Source organism: Crinia signifera, chromosome 1 (genome assembly GCF_055691185.1).
Source record: "Crinia signifera chromosome 1, ASM5569118v1, whole genome shotgun sequence".
In the NCBI taxonomy this organism is placed as follows: Eukaryota; Metazoa; Chordata; class Amphibia; order Anura; family Myobatrachidae; genus Crinia; species Crinia signifera.
The window spans coordinates 457,374,566-457,392,628 of NC_139217.1; the positions used below are offsets into that span (position 1 = coordinate 457,374,566).

General features: G+C 46.7%; 1 protein-coding gene across 1 annotated transcript in view; it reads right to left on the bottom strand.

Annotated features, from left to right (window-relative positions):
• LOC146021482 (methyl-CpG-binding domain protein 2-like) overlaps window positions 1-18,063 on the bottom strand; it is a 74,394-nt gene that overhangs the window by 41,305 nt on the left and 15,026 nt on the right. The window contains exon 2 of the mRNA XM_083155200.1: window positions 13,730-13,889. Within this exon, the coding sequence (XP_083011326.1) occupies window positions 13,730-13,889 (160 nt within the window). The remainder of the gene's footprint in view (window positions 1-13,729; window positions 13,890-18,063) is intronic.

The window sequence follows — 18,063 nt, forward strand, 5'->3', positions numbered from 1 at the left end:
ATATCCATGGACATACCTGTCCTTCGATGCCTTGTTATAAAGTGCTACAGGCTAGAACACTGTGCCGACTCCACTATAATGTGGCAGGACGTACAGTATATACCCCAGTACAGCAGGGTAAGCACAGCAGTCTCATACAGACACAGGTCTGCAAGCCCATTACCATTTCCCCCGGGATCTGTGAGCATGAGCGATGTACATAATCTACAGAGTGCAGCCATAATCTGCAATCACCATTGCAATTAAAGTGAAGGACCGGCTAATGTGCAAGTTGAATAATATATGTATAAAATGTAATGTTACGGGAAACCATCAGAGCGGAAGAAGATACTATCACAGGGGAGCGATGTTCTGCCTGTGCATAGCAGGATATGTGTCAGTAATGCTGGCCGCAGCCTGTTGTCTAGGACAACTTGGTCATATTAATGTGAATACTAGGGGGTGACAATTCTGTCACCTGAAGATGCAGCCGCGCACCAGCACTAAGCTCCCATGTAGATACAGGACAGCAGTCAGCAAACTGAAGCTAAAACGGCAGACAGCAGAGGAAATGGGCAGCGCCAGTTCTAAGGGGCCCATTTATCAACGCGTTTTAGCTATTTAAAACTCATTGCATATGACAAATGGCTCTCCAGCCAATCAGCTCCTAAACTGTCATATATTTGAAAAATGTAGTTGGTAACTGATTGGCTGGGGCACCATCATATGCAACAAGCTTTAAATAGCTAAAACGCATTGATAAATGGGCTTGTAAGGTTATCTCTGGGTTACTGACTTCTACAGGTGCCCGGCACCAATGCAGTAACCATGCCGGGAAGCCAGCGTACTGCAATACCCCATAGCTGCCTCCCCTCCTGCATTCTGCAGGAGACTCCCTGAAATAGCAGCAATCTCCCTCTCTCCCTCATTAGTCTAGCAATCTCCCTCATGTCACCTAGCCCACATTACACTGTTACACCATAGTTACCTCCCCGCCTGCATTCTGCAGGAGACTCCCTGAAAAAGCAGCAATCTCCCACTCTCCCTCATTAGTCTAGCAATCTCCCTCATGTCACCTAGCCCACATTACACTGTTACATCATAGTTACCTTCCCCTCCTGCATTCTGCAGGAGACTCCCTGACATAGCAGCAATCTCCCTCTCTCCCTCATTAGTCTAGCAATCTCCCTCATGTCACCTAGCCCACATTACACTGTTACAGTACATCATAGTTACCTCCCCTCCTGCATTCTGCAGGAGACTCCCTGATATAGCAGCAATCTCCCTCTCTCCCTCATTAGTCTAGCAATCTCCCTCATGTCACCTAGCCCACATTACACTGTTACAGTACATCATAGTTACCTCCCCTCCTGCATTCTGCAGGAGACTCCCTGATATAGCAGCAATCTCCCTCTCTCCCTCATTAGTCTAGCAATCTCCCTCATGTCACCTAGCCCACATTACACTGTTACAGTACATCATAGTTACCTCCCCTCCTGCATTCTGCAGGAGACTCCCTGATATAGCAGCAATCTCCCTCTCTCCCTCATTAGTCTAGCAATCTCCCTCATGTCACCTAGCCCACATTACACTGTTACATCATAGTTACCTCCCCTTCTGCATTCTGCAGGAGACTCCCTGACATAGCAGCAATCTCCCTCTCTCCCTCATTAGTCTGGCAATCTCCCTCATGTCACCTAGCCCACATTACACTGTTACATCATAGTTACCTACCCTCCTGCATCCTGCAGGAGACTCCCTGAAATAGCAGCAAATTCCCTCTCTCCCTCATTAGTCTAGCAATCTCCCTCATGTCACCTAGCCCACATTACACTGTTACATCATAGTTACCTCCCCGCCTGCATTCTGCAGGAGACTCCCTGAAATAGCAGCAATCTCCCACTCTCCCTCATTAGTCTAGCAATCTCCCTCATGTCACCTAGCCCACATTACACTGTTACATCATAGTTACCTTCCCCTCCTGCATTCTGCAGGAGACTCCCTGAAATAGCAGCAAATTCCCTCTCTCCCTCATTAGTCTAGCAATCTCCCTCATGTCACCTAGCCCACATTACACTGTTACATCATAGTTACCTCCCCGTCTGCATTCTGCAGGAGACTCCCTGAAATAGCAGCAATCGCCCTCTCTCCCTCATTAGTCTAGCAATCTCCCTCATGTCACCTAGCCCACATTACACTGTTACATCATAGTTACCTTCCCCTCCTGCATTCTGCAGGAGACTCCCTGACATAGCAGCAATCTCCCTCTCTCCCTCATTAGTCTAGCAATCTCCCTCATGTCACCTAGCCCACATTACACTGTTACAGTACATCATAGTTACCTCCCCTCCTGCATTCTGCAGGAGACTCCCTGACATAGCAGCAATCTCCCTCTCTCCCTCATTAGTCTACACAACACTTTTATTGGCAAGCTGCTCAATCAGAGGTAATGTCATAAACCGCTGAGCGCCTGATGCCCCTCACCAGTCAACAAACCTTGAACCCAAAGCACCATCTCCTCCCCTTCTTTCCCCTTTTGTAACCTTCCCCTTGTACCTGAAATAACCAGTCGGAGTATAGTATTTTTGGCGAATTAAATGGTCACAATTTATTAACTTGATTTCAGATTTACTGTTACTTAATTTGGGTGGCAAAGATAGCACTGCGGTCCACCAGCCCTTATCAACTGAATCATGTAACCGCCTGGGGGGCCGAGATCCCCTTCTCGCAACTGACGACCTGTACCCGTGGGTGATCCCGTTTTGCCCCCCGACGCCAGGCCTGGCGCCCACCTTGGCTGGCCCGCAGTACTTCCGCCCCCGACGCCAGGCCTAGCGCCATACCATGGCTGGTCCGCAGTACTTCCGTCTGCTGCTTTGCCTTCTTGAAGTTGCTTAATGTTGTTCCTTCTTCCTCTTGTGGTGGGTGGGTGGGATCCTTGCGGGGGGTTGCTTCTGAGTGTAATGACCCCCTTCCTGCAAATTTACTGTTACTTAATTTGGGTGGCAAAAATAGCACTGCGGTCCACCAGCCCTTATCAACTGAATCATGTAACCGCCTGGGGGGCCGGGATCCCCTTCTCGCAACTGACGACCTGTACCCGTGGGTGATCCCGTTTTGCCCCCCGACGCCAGGCCTGGCGCCCACCTTGGCTGGCCCGCAGTACTTCCGCCCCCGACGCCAGGCCTAGCGCCATACCATGGCTGGTCTGCAGTACTTCCGTCTGTTGCTTTGCCTTCTTGAAGTTGCTTAATGTTGTTCCTTCTTCCTCTTGGGGTGGGTGGGTGGGATCCTTGCTGGGGTTGCTTCTGAGTGTAATGACCACCATCCTCCCCCTTCCTTAAGTATGGCCTATCCACTGGGGAGGGGCCATTTACCTTTTGTTCTTCACCTTATCTTCCCTCTTGCTTTAAGCTGGCACCTACCCTACCTGCCTTCCCCCCTGCAGCAATTATGTCTCTTTTTTGTGGAGCACAGGCTGAGCGTTTATACTCATTCGTTGCTATTTGCAGCTCATTCTCTTTAAACCGCTGAGCGCCTGATGCCCCTCACCAGTCAACAAACCTTGAACCCAAAGCACCATCTCCTCCCCTTCTTTCCCCTTTTGTAACCTTCCCCTTGTACCTGAAATAACCAGTCGGAGTATAGTATTTTTGGCGAATTAAATGGTCACAATTTATTAACTTGATTTCAGATTTACTGTTACTTAATTTGGGTGGCAAAGATAGCACTGCGGTCCACCAGCCCTTATCAACTGAATCATGTAACCGCCTGGGGGGCCGAGATCCCCTTCTCGCAACTGACGACCTGTACCCGTGGGTGATCCCGTTTTGCCCCCCGACGCCAGGCCTGGCGCCCACCTTGGCTGGCCCGCAGTACTTCCGCCAACGCTAGGTCCTAGGACCGTAGCCCGCCACCCTACCGTGACCCTACCTCGCCCTGGACTCTAGTCTGATGGGTTTTTCTGTCCCCTAATGCCTGCTGGTGTCCTAGTCCCCAGCTTACTCTCTGCCCAGATGGCTGTGACCGAGCTATGTTCTTGTCCATACTGTGCTCTGACCTTTGTTGCCTGTTGTTGTGGTAACACCTCGTCTTCACAATCTGCCATAAGTGATGAGAACAGGTTAAACCTTGCAGCTGAGCCTGCGGTGCTGCCTCCCTAAAGGCTTCGCATTTTCCCCTGGAGAGGGCATCGGCTACTTTGTTGTCTACACCTGGCACGGAAGTTAATGTTGTGTTGCAGACACCCCAATACCAGGTGCCTGATCAGGTTAATCGCTGGCGGGGAGGAGGCCTTTCCTTGTTGACCACCTGCACTACCCCAAGTTGTCACACCAGAAAGTTATCTCCTTGTTGGCTAACCTGCTGTCCCACAATTCAACTGCTACTATTATTGGGAACAGCTCCAGAAGCAGCAAGTTCTTAGTCAGCCCCTCCTCTGCCCAGCTCTGGGGCCACAGCGCCGCGCACCATTCTCCCTCTAGGTCAGGGGTGGGGAACCTTTTTTGTGCCAAGGGCCGTTTGTATGGGGAAAAAATCCTTCGGGGGCCATATGTAAACATTTCCCTTACAAATTGTCCTGCTGCAGCCGTCCCACACTCCGGCGGCTGCCGCTGAATAGGACTGACAGTCTCCGACTGCTGTTGAATAAGAGGAATCTTGCGAGGACTACCAACCTCTTGCGAGAATTCCCCTGTACTTGACTACCGGCAAAGCCGCCGGGCAGGTGAGTGGGCCACTCAGACCGACTACGGGGGCCGCATACGGCCCCCGGGCCTGAGGTTCCCCACCCCTGCTCTAGGTAATCTCCGAAGCCCCATGACTCTGCTGCGTCCGTGTATAGGTGTAACTTCTTGTTTGGCATAGGTGGTGCCAGCCGGATCCTTACTCCATTGACTTTCTAGAAAAAGGTTTCCCACATGAGCATGTCTTCTCTAATCTCTGCTGTTACCTAAGTGATGCCCCTTTTTGTCCCCGCTGTGGCCCTTTCCAGTTTGAGACAGAAGATTCTGCCCATAGGGATCATCCTGCACGCAAAGTTTAGTGACCCCAGCAATGATTGGAGCAGTTTTAGTGTCAATTTCTTTGCCCTTGCGTGCTCGCTAATCTGCCCCAGGAGGTTGGACACCTTGTCTTCTGGTAACCTAAACGTCTTGTCTAAGGTGTCTATTTCAATGCCTAGGTAGGAGAGCCTTGTTGTTGGTCCTTCTGTTTTTTCGGTTGCTATTGGTACCCCAAATGTGTGGAATAGCGCCTGGGTGGATTTGAGCAGCTGCTCGCGTCTATCGGTATTAGCCTGGCCAACCATTAGAAAGTCGTCCAAGTAGTGTGCCATTGTCTTACTGCCTGTTCCTGCTTCCACGCACCAGTGCAGGAAAGTACTGAATTTTTCGAAGAAAGCGCATGAAATGGCGCAGCCCATTGGTAAGTATAGGTCAATGAAATAACTGCCCTCAAATTTGAGGCCCATGAATCTTTGACTCTGGGGGTGAAGCAGAAGGAGCCTGAATGCTGATTCGATATCTATCTTCCCCATAAGGGCCACTTCCCCGCAGCTGCGCACTATTTTGAGCACGTCCTCAAAAGACTGGTAAGCCACGCTGCACTGCTGCTTTTCTATAGCATCGTTTACCGACCCTCCTGCGGGGTATGACATGTGCTGTATTTATATGAATTTCCCAGGTGTCTTTTTTGGTACTACCCCCCAAGGGGGACACTACTAGCTGCTGTAAAGTGGGTTCCTTTTCCAGAAACTCTGCATCTTCTTTGTTGTGGTACCATCCTAGCCATTTTTGCATGTTTTTAGTTGTATCGGGGTTGCGGCCTTACTTATTGCGCTGATCTCATTCTGTTTTAGGCACTGTGTAACCCCCTGATCTCTTGTAGCATTCCTTTGCTGGGTGCCCTTTGCCGCAGTGTCTGCATGCGTGCCTGTATTTGCAGTACTGGCCCCTGGTGCTGTATGTGCTGTTGTATGTGAAGCATTATTGGGGACAGCTCCAGTAGCAGACCCTCCTCTTGCCTGCATGCCGGGTACCTCATACCTCCTCCATGCTGGCCTTAACTTGTTCTTTCCTGGGGCCCCATGAATGGCCATGCTAGCTTCACCCCTCCTTCCTGTCAAGGAAGAGTACTTTTGCATACTACGCTTTCTGCATTGTCGTAGCACAGTGTCCGTCCAGGTCATCAGCCTGCCCGCCTCCTCCGATCATTAGGCATCTGCATGTGGAAGAAGAAGGGTTGCACTGCGAGGTGACATAAAGCATGTTAGTTTGTACTGTGTGTAAATACGTTGGACCATGCAGCCTCCCAAACCTGAGCAATAATCCTATAATGCCACCTCCATGCATTCTCCTTTTTCCGTTTCTTAAACTGCCTCTATCCATATACAAGTGACTGAATTTGCGCTGATAACTACCCCCATGGAATTTGTAACGTCCCCTTAAGCCCCATTGGCATTAGACACTTCACTAAGCTTGTTCAGTAAATAGTTCATTACCTTTGTTCTAAATGACCATGATAGAGAACTTGTACTAAGCTTAAACAGAGAACCCAATTTCCTAATGAAAATTGGGGTTGTTAAACTGCTAGCATGTTGTCGAAGGGGCTGTTATCCCTCGTATTTGCATAAAGGTTAGAAGTATTAGCCACCACATTGCTGGCAGGTGCACTGCGCATATGTCTGCTTGCACCCTTCTGATACCTGTCATTATTGCAGCTATGATGGTTTACTACCCAAGTTACATAAAATGACATAGTTTTTCTTATAATTATTGTGCTTTGCTTATTCCATGTCAGAATTTCCAGCACATTCCTCCTAATTGGCAAGCTAATGCGCACTGAGCAGTTACCTGTACTGTGCAGTTTATTTATTGATTTATTAACAGATTCTTATATAGCGCAGCAGATTCCGTTACAGTGTCTTATATAGCGCAGCAGATTCCGTTACAGTGTCTTATATAGCGCAGCAGATTCCGTTACAGTGTCTTATATAGCACAGCAGATTCCGTTACAGTGTCTTATATAGCGCAGCAGATTCCGTTACAGTGTCTTATATAGCGCAGCAGATTCCATTGCGCTTTACAATTGTAAACCGAGATAAAACAAACTGGCTAACAACAGCTAGACTTGGAGGGAACATTATGCGTACACCCATTTTTATTTATTTATTTACTTATTTATTTTGCCTTATCTGTTAAAGGATCCATCTACCTTTGCACCCAGCATCAGTAATATTTCTTCCATGCGAAGGCCATGCATGTACCGCAAACTTAGTTGCTATCAGAACTATGGTTCCCTCCCTGTGCCCTTATTAATAATACCCATTAGATATTGCGCAGCGCTTTACCGAGAATATTTGAACATTCAGTCTAATACTGAAGTAAAATGCTAAACATGCACAAACATAATGAATTCACTTATTGATATCATGTACTACCATTATGATTGTACATATAACATGTAACAATGAAGTTACTATTTTGTATGCAACACCATGTTATACTTCTGAATGCAGCTTAATTTAACCTGATACAATATATCATTCCCCCATTCAGCGACATCTTTCTAATACTGTATATTATAACCCTATGATGCCTTGCACGCTGAAAAATGTGCCACCATATTAATACTCCTGCCTTATATTGCATTATATTAACATTATAAATATACACTTGCAACCATGCATTCCCATATTTGCATTCTGCCTCTCTTACATTATTGATTAGCCATATCTTAATAACGCTGCTACGCAATATTATATTATGTTACTGAAAAAACAATTCAGTTCTTCCAACATTTATCTGTACAAAACTATGCATTTGTTTTCCATTGCTAGGCAGCCTGGTTCATGGTTCATGTTGGGAGGAGTAGATGCAGGGTGAAAGGCGATATCATCTCTATCAAAGAAAATCCCCCCTGCTATGTCATGTAAACAAGCCCTCAGTAATTTCATTAAGGGGGGGTGGGGGGGGGGGATCATGAGACTTGTTTTAAACTTGCTTGTCTCCATTGGGCCTAATTCTCTGCTGCTTTGCTAAAGGTTGCAGGGAGTATAATCTTAAATCCCTTATATATATAAAGTACTTATATTTTGGCCTTGTCCCTTGTAGTAACCTCCTATTAAGCAGCATTGAACTACTCCTGCCCTGAATCCCAACTGTACTGTTAGGTAATTGGTGTACAAACCCTATAAGGTGCCTTTATTCCTTAGGGGAAAGTTGCCCAAACAGCATGTGGTATTACTGAGAGAGGACAGATGCTTAATAAGAGAGCAGCAATGGCAATAATGCCCACTGTGACCAGGCAGAACCAGAACCTTTGTGACCAGGCAGAACCAGAGCCACTGTGACCAGGCAGAACCAGAACCTCTGTGACCAGGCAGAACCAGAGCCACTGTGACCAGGCAGAACCAGAACCTGTGTATGCTGCATTGACTATTGAATTCATAACATACATTGGGAGTTTGTGACGGGCGACTATAGAGGGTGGCAGGGTGCCGAATAGGAGATTAAGTAAAATAATAAGAAGGAATACTTGTAAATAAATAGATACTTAGCATAATTTCTGGTTCCATTTCTTGCTGCTGGATGATCCTTGCTGGGGTTGCTTCTGAGTGTAATGACCACCATCCTCCCCCTTCCTTAAGTATGGCCTATCCACTGGGGAGGGGCCATTTACCTTTTGTTCTTCACCTTATCTTCCCTCTTGCTTTAAGCTGGCACCTACCCTACCTGCCTTCCCCCCTGCAGCAATTATGTCTCTTTTTTGTGGAGCACAGGCTGAGCGTTTATACTCATTCGTTGCTATTTGCAGCTCATTCTCTTTTCAGGTGCCAACAGGGAGGGGTAAATCTGGTTAGGAAAAAAAACCTATATATATATATATATATATATATATATATATATATATATATATATAAATCTGCAGATATATGCAACCAAGATCTCTGTATTATCTGATTATTATATGTATATTTTTCATTCAGTGTGCAATTGGGATACAAACTGTTTTTTTTCCCTAACCAGATTTACCCCTCCCTGTTGGCACCTGAGTGACACACCTCTGATTGAGCAGCTTGCCAATAAAAGTGTTGTGCAGTTGAGAGAGGCATAGATGGGTCAGCATTAGGAGGGATTGCTGACACCTGAGTGCCATTGGAGAAGCCAGGGGTATCTCCAGGTAAGCTGGCTCTCAGATGTTGTAAGCCATTATCATGTGGCCTTACACTGGGCTATTAAGCCCAGACATATATGTTATTGCGAATGGGATGGGATTGGGAGTGTGGTGCCCCCTGTGTTGGTAGGGCTGGTCTGCTCCAGGGTAGCACACCCTAACACTTTATTAACATTTATGTTTTCCCGATCACATTGTATGTATTATTTTAACCACACCTTCACCTCCTTACATAGCACTTATGTGCTTCTTATTAACACCTACTAATTTTCATTTGTGTGCTGCCCTGGAGTAGTCAGCCTGTGCCGGCATATTGGGGGCCCACACCCCAGACCCATACCCAGTGTTAGGGACCCCCAGTGACAGAGATGCCTTGACGTACGGCCTGGGAGCTTAGCCCTATATCTGCAGATATATGCAACCAAGATCTCTGTATTATCTGATTATTCTATGTATATTTTTCATTCAGCCCTCATTAGTCTAGCAATCTCCCTCATGTCACCTAGCCCACATTACACTGTTACATTTATGGGGGGAAAAAGGAATGAGAGACAGATACATTTACATTGAATCATCAGCCCCATTTCCCAGCACTTTACCAAGTATAGTATCTCTTACTAACTGTTCTGGAGCTCATCTACATTTGGATATAAGTCATATTAAAAGATTCCTCTCAGGTGTAGCAGTACACACCCACACTCCTAGGTGCCACGTTCACAATCTCTTTCCACAATCTCTCCATATATGGAACTAGACACGCCCTTTGGGTGGAGCATGACACGCCCCCTCAACGGGGGCATTTTGCAAAATTCTATTACCAACTATAATCTCCTGAAACTCGTTTTCAAAAGTAGGTAAGAATGCAAATACCCTGACAATAACCATACTCCCTGGGCACACGTTCTGCATGCCATACGCACCAGCTACAGTCTGCTGTAACCTGACTGGGGAATGTCACAGGTAGCTGGCTGGAGCTTTGTCACGTTACTATGCAGAGAAGGATGAACACAACAGTGGTTGCTGAACCTCTCCACAGACTTCCATCACACCAGTCACACTCACCATCAGGGCACATGTGACTGGCATCCTAATAAGCGGACAAGACATTTAACGATCTCTGTGCCCAACTTTTCTTTTCGCTAGGAAAGGAGTGCATCTCGTATTAGGGTTAGTAGATGGCAGTTGTTTCAGCAAACTTCGAGGACCTTTCTATAGTGGACTAATGTTTTGACACCATGGGGCACATTTATCAACCTACAGTGATGCCGGCGCAGTGACATTGCATTGCGGTATTGTGAAATACCACCTAGATGCTTATGTCAGTGCCGCCTGCTGATACAGGTGACTACAATAGAGGACAAGTACAGGGTACATAACCAAAGCTGCATCAGCAGAGGACACTGACATAAGTATCAGGGTGGCAGAACACAGTGACTTACAGGTGACTACAATAGAGGACAGGGTACATAACCATAGCTGCAAGTCACTGTGTTCTGTCACCATGATACTTATGTCAGTGCCCCCTGCTGATGCAGCTGTGGTTATGTCCCCTATACTTGTCCTCTATTATATTAATCTGTAAGTCACTGTTTTTGCTTATTTTCTTATGTCCTCTGTAATGGGGCGCTGCAGATCCCTTGTGGTGCTATATAAATAAAGGACAACAATAGTCTATGGGGGGCCTTTACACGAAGTCCCAAACCAAGACAAACACAAACAAACCTCCACAGACACACACACACATAACTTAATAATTAACTTAATAAGTATTTAATTCAAAAATGGTCTACATTGAATATTGAACGATGTTAATGTTCTTATTAAAGTTATTCCTGGGAAGAGGCTTAACAAGTCCATCACACCGGAGTCACATCTGATTGGAATAAAAATGACACAATATAGACAACGCCAGTCAATAGGAGAGAGATTACATCACCCGTACTATTCCGTGCCTGGCTCTAGAGGCCTGGCAGGATGCTACCAATGAACGTCACAACTATGCAATCATAAGGGAGTATGGGCTGTGGCTGTTCATGTTTATCTCTTCAGAGAATGAATCTACTTACGTATACTGTATGACTATTGTACAGTGGTAAAACAGAATATAGCGATATCTCAGGTAAGAACACTTTCCCTGTAGATTTAATCCTGCATAAACTTCCCCAAAGCGAAGTAACGCCTAAAACTTAGGTCTTTGGGGGTTATTCAGACCTGATCGCAGCGGCGCAATTTATCGGCACCCCGCATTCAGATAGCCGCTGCCTAGACAGAGTGAAATCCTGTGCAAGGCTTCGAAAAGGTCAGTGATCACCGCTAAATCCATTCATCACTCGCCATCGAATCATTTTCCCATAACGCAGAACCTACTCAGCCAGTGCAATAGAAACAGACTGATCGAGGCCGGAGCTGACCTCACTGACCCGCCATGAAGATGCCTGAGCGCACATGCGTTTTTCATGACACTCCCAGATAATGGCTGGTGACCACCCACAAACGCCGGTATCCTGTCAATCAACGATCCAGCAATAAAATCCAGCGATAACATCAAAGACAGTGGATTTTATCGCTGGATGGCCTTGTGCACGCACCCTACGAGCCATACGCATGTGTAGTTGTTCGATTATCGTCCAGTTTGTGAATTTGCAACCCAGCGATTGTGCCTGAATAATCCCCTATGTTACGGAAGAGGATCCACCCCCAGATGGATCGGACTCACCGGCACGGTGGCGTGTTTGGCTGTGTAATAGTGTCGAGAGCCGTCTAGTGAGACCACTTTTACAGTTCTCTTTTGAAGACGCTTATTTAAATATTATTTCCCAGTAAGCATTGCATGAATATCTTCATTATACTGAACATTACTAATTGATCAGGAGGGAGGGGAGGGTAATTGCTGAGAAACACCCTCAAAAAATAGTAAAAAGAGAATACTGGGTACTTGTGTATTATCATGGCGCCCGTTAAGTAGTTAACGTAGTGTCCTATTCAGCGTAGTAGGATCGCATCGCATGCGATGCGATGGTACTTGTGCAGTTTCACGGCACCCCTGCCCGCTGATCGCATTGCACGCAAATCAAATGCAATGACATGCGGTGCGATGTAATGCAATTTAGCACACCCCCACTATCCACGTCACCTCGAAGCGTGGCGTGCAGATGCGGTACGCATCCTCCCGACCTGTTCATACCCCACTATCCATGTCGGTGTGGAGTTGATTTTATAAAGTGTGGCAAGCGCAGAGAGCCACCAAGCTCGAAGCGCGGTAAGCGCATCGAGCCCCACGAGGGGACACGGATTACTTGACGTGTATTCCACGTCACTTCGCTGCGCTCGCCACACTTTATAAAATCAACGCCACGCCAATGTGGATAGTGGGGGTATGAACAGGTCGAGAGGATGCGTACACTCGCCACGCTTTGGGGTAACGTGGATAGTGGGGGTGTGCTAAATCGTATTGCATTGCATGCGATGCGATCCGCGGTGCCGTGAAACTACACAAGTACCATCACATTGCACCGCACGCAAATCGCATGCAATGCGATCCGACTACGCCAACTACCGACTATCGATGGTCATCCATTTTCTTTGACTGACTGGCCCGTGGGCCAATCAGAATGTGGGTGCAGGGCTTCAAGGTTGTCGGGGGCAGAGCTATACTGGTTCTCCCCCATTGATGGCAAAAGTATTTGACATCGGCCATAAACCATCGATGATTCCTACTCACTTCTGTATATTCCCTCATGGGAACCTCAGTAGACCCCACTGTAAACGGTATCCGGACAACGGGTAGACAACAAAAAGGTTGACAACCATAACGTCGACACCATTTGGCCGACAAACAAGAAGGTCGACATGCAAGAAGGTCGAAATTCAAATAGGTCGGCACAAGCATTAGGTCGACATGGGGAAGGTCGACAGTCAAAAGGTCGACATGATGTTTTCCACTTTCTTTGGAGCCGACATGTGCCGACAGGCGGTATTTCATGCCCTACCACCCACTAGGGTGTGGTGGGAGAATAAAATAGTGTGCCGAGCGTAGCAAGGCACCGTGCCCGAAGCATCGTGAGCGCAGCGAGCCATGCGAGGGGACACAGTGCACTTTAACCCGTGTCCATGTCGACATTCGGGTCAAAAAAACAGTGAAAAACCCCATGTCGACCGTTGACCTTCCCCATGTCAACCTAATGCTTGTCCCGACCTTTCTGCACGTCGACCTAATGGTTGTCTACCTTTTTGTTTTCTATCCCTTGTCCCACACCCCTGTAAACAGTAGACCTAATTTTAAGGACTACAACATACAATTCTCCGCTACAATCAACAGCCGTCAGCCGAGCTGGAGGTCAAGTCCAAGGTCGGTGTGGCTTAGACGGATATGTCAGTATTTCCTGGAAATGAGCTAATTACTTATATCAGTTACCGAAGTTAGTGTCCGCTTTTTATCTGTTTGCGGTTTTACAGATTCCTGTGGTTATGTGGGGTTGTCATAGCCACATAGCATCACAGAGACGGATCTTAGCGTCATTTTCAGGCTAGAAAGAGCTTTGTAGGACTGAAAAGGTCATTGGAGCTTCTAACAAACCTTTGTTTGATTGAGCGGGTCATTTCTTAGTCTCTGTCTGTTCTTCTGCAATTTAATGGGCATCATCTTTCCCGTTCTGAAGTCAAAACTGCTGAGGTCAACAGAGTTCCCCAGGTACCTGGCCAACTGAGGCTTGCTTCTGAACTTCTTACCGCTTGGACTAGAAAGAAGAAAATACTTTAGTAGAGTTCTTTCAAAGAGAGCGGGGACTTCGCTTCAGGAACGAGTCCTGCCAACTGTAAGAATTATTTATGGATAGGTTCAAATAAATAATATTCTTTATGATGCATCTGCTTCATTATGTGCTGGAAGCGGACCAGGTCCTTCAGCCTCTCAAATTTAAGGCCGCACAACCTGACGTTAATGTTTAATAATTTACAGGCTTTTATTTACTCCGCTATGTAATTTATCACGTCGAGTTCTACCAGGTCCAATGGGAAGAGGCAGCAAAGCACAAAGGATGTAATTTAAGGAATCTTATTGGTTGCCAAATGCTTCATATTCACTCACTATATAAAAATACGGGATGCGGTCATCTATTAGAATGCACTTAGGTCTACAGTCATTAGGTCGACCCCACTAGGTCGACTGGCAGGAAGGTCGACCTGCCTTAAGGTCGACATGGGCCAAGGTCGACATGACTTAAGGTCGAATTTGCATAAAGGTCGACATGAGGAAGGTCGACTGGTCATAAGGTCGACATGGGTTTTTCACTGTTTTTTGAGCCGACATGTGCCGACAGGCGGTATTTCATGCCCTACCATCCACTAGGGCGTGGTGGGAGAATAAAATAGTGTGCAGAGCGCAGCGAGGCACCGTGCCCGAAGCATCGCGAGCGATGCGAGGGTCCGATTCTCATTGCCAACTGTGTCCATGTCGACTGTGTCGACATTCGGATAAAAAAACCAGTGAAAAACCCATGTCGACCTTATGACCAGTCGACCTTCCTCATGTCGACCTTTATGCAAATTCGACCTTAAGTCATGTCGACCTTGGCCCATGTCGACCTTAAGGCAGGTCGACATTCCTGCCAGTCGACCTAGTGGGGTCGACCTAATGACTGTAGACCTAAGTTCATTCTGACAGATGTCCCGATTCCAAAAATACACAGTCTGCACTTACGATTTATACCAAGGACTATAGTGGTTTTCAGCACAAGGCAAAACAAAGGCATGGGTGCCGAAAGTAATGTATATATATTGATCACTACGCCACGTGACAAACCTGATGTTCACTCTAAGATTTGTTTTACAAGTCGCCGCTCCCTGCTTGTCTTTATATTTTTACTTCAAAATCCGCCCTGCCCTTTAAACTGGTCTTACTGTGCATCCCTAGCAACGAACATGTAGATAAGCAGCACTTATGTGGCATAATATGTAATAGGCATTGTGGTGTGTGGCATAATGTGTAATGGGCATTACGGTGTGTGGTATAATATGTAATAGGCATTACAGTGTGTAGCATAATGTGTAATGGGCATTACGGTGTGTAGCATAATGTGTAATGGGTATTATGGTGTGGTATAATATGTAATAGACATTTACAGGGTGTGGCATAATATGTAATAGGCATTATGGTGTGCGGCATAATATGTAATAGGCATTACAGTGTGTAGCATAATGTGTAATGGGCATTATGGTGTGTGGTATAATATGTAATAGACATTACGGGGTGTGGCATAATATGTAATAGGCCTTATGGTGTGCTGCATAATATGCAATAGGCATTACAGTGTGTGGCATAGTGTGTAATGGCCGTAATCCTGGTGCAGTGTGCACTTTTCTATATATATAATTTTTTGTTTCTAATTTAAATTTTGAATGTAAAATGTGCCCTCCCACTTGAAAAATGTGCTCTGCTCAGTGGCGTAAACACACAAGTAAAAAATGTTCAAAAAATGGGTGGGACACATGGAGAAATTTAATACTGCTGTGCATTAATCTGATGATGCCAATGACCCACTGGTGCAGTAAGGTTTGTACAGGGACACGCACAAGTCTGCGCACAGGCAAATATGTGCGTTTAGTTCTGTGCATGCAATTACTGCCGACTTGTGTCGATGCGTTGCCTTAGGTAATATGCGAGATGGTGTCACCACACCAATAACGACCACAGAGGACACTGCATGGTAGAACACGGACTACAATACTGTGTTGCGGTGGAAGGCCAATGACTGGTGGTGGTAGTGGTTGGCTAATATATATTAGGAGTAATCGGCTTGTACACTTTGAGGGGAATAGATATACTGTGGTGGCCCAAGTGCTGGGGTAGTTTTTAGACAGTAAATGACCAATGGGATTTACTTTACAGGTAAATTTACCTGTATAAAACATGGTGCACAGTGATCCAGACTGACCAATCACTACACACCGTGGCTGACCATGACCAATCACTACACACTGTGGCTGACCCAGTGTATGAACACGAGCCACCAGTAACTGCTACTGCATTGCATGCATAGAGCTCCAGTGCTATTCCCTGCATTGTACTCATTTCTGCACCCATACGTTTGGTGTCCCAGCTGTCATCCCTATCAGTGCGCGCCTGCGCCGGTCCTAGCCTTGGTGCACAAAATCTCTCCAAATAAAGGTGTATTTACACCAACACTCCAATCTGCAGGGTCACAAGTCCATTCATATGCCCTTACGGAGTGCTGCCTACATCCACCCCAGATGTGTCCCTTCTGCCGCATGCAGAGATATGACTGAATGGGATATGGTCTAATCATGTCACAGAATGCGTTTGAAAAATGTCAGACAGGAGCTGATTGGCTGGCTGTTTATCACTCTCTATTGTATCACTTTTGAAGCTTAGAGAATCTGGCCCCCTGTTTGCTTTTCACTGGGTCAAAGTAATCCTATTGACTTGTATTTAACACAAACTAGGTGGAAATGAATGAATGCCCCCCAAAATCAGCTATTCAGTGTGACCCCCCTGTACATCGGGAACCGCTCACAGAACTGCCACCACGTTCCCCTCATTGCCATTCAAATATCTCAGCAATGTCCATACCCACATTGCTACATGAGCCAGTGCATTGCCGCCTGCAGCGTGGCAGGAATAATTATCCCACCAGTGACTGGCATCTCAGACATTTAGCCGTCTGAGGGCACGGTGCCACCTTCCAGCGCACAGGCTCTCACCACTTGTACATTCTTGCTGCTTGCAACATATTTATTACACAATATCCTATGTCCAGCGCTGCAGATCTCAGAGCTTGCTTCAGCTTGGCATCGCAAGACCCTGGAGCTCAGGCAGATGACACAGACAGACACATGTAGCCGACATCCCTGGTAGTAGTGATCGTACTGCAGACAGGGGACTCATTAATATGCAGCAGTCACAGTGGCACAGCCTTGCACAAGCCCTGCCACATTTGCAGTAGCGATGTCGTACGTGCTGCATGTGCTCTTCTATTTTTCTTAGGCAAACACTGCCATTAGCCAGGCCACAGTATGACTCATAGACCCGTCACACAGATCACTGCTCCCTGCCTGAAGGCGCGGTGCTGACAGGGTCACGGTAAAATCATCTAGGGCTAGTGCCAAATGCACAACAGGAGCTCTCTCCCAGTACACTAGTGGAACGCACTATAAAATGTCCTGGATATATTCCTATATATATTGGGTGGCACTCGTGGATTCTTCCAGCTAGCTGGCACATTTTATATCAAATATTAGAATTGTGGGATAAAAGTGACATCATCACGCCCATGCGCGTCACTTATGTACAGTGTATGAGGCTATGAATGACGGGCTAAACAGAAGGCATTCTAGCACAGTGTGGTCTGTATTTGAGCACAGATATGCAGACCAGACCTGTGCTATCAGAGAGCTCCACCCACGCAGGGAGGAGGAACTGCACAGGTTTTGAAAGATGCAGGGTGCTAGAATGACCACTAAAACATAAAACTATTTTGTTCCTTGAGCTTGACCAGGGTGTGTTATCCAGCCTGTATAATGTGAAGGATCAGGCCTACATGGAATAGCTGCTAAAGAACCACCATCACAATAGCACAATGACCTTCCCCATGGTGATAAGCGATCACCTGCTGAACGAGGTCAGCGGCTCCGTAGGAAACACACGCGATGCAAACAGCGGCCTTAGGGTCTCATTCTGAGCAGCACGCAGGTGGAGGGTTGGATTAGTGTTAGGCTGCATGGAGGGATGGAAGGGAAAGGGTAAGCATACCTGACCACTATTGTGATTCCCCCATTGGGGTGCCGGTACTCTGACCGCTGGCTGTGGGCCAGCAGTCACTCAGAAGGGAATGCTAAAGGTCCCCATACACAGGTCCAATATGCTCTGATTTTATGTGATTCTGACGGTTCAGG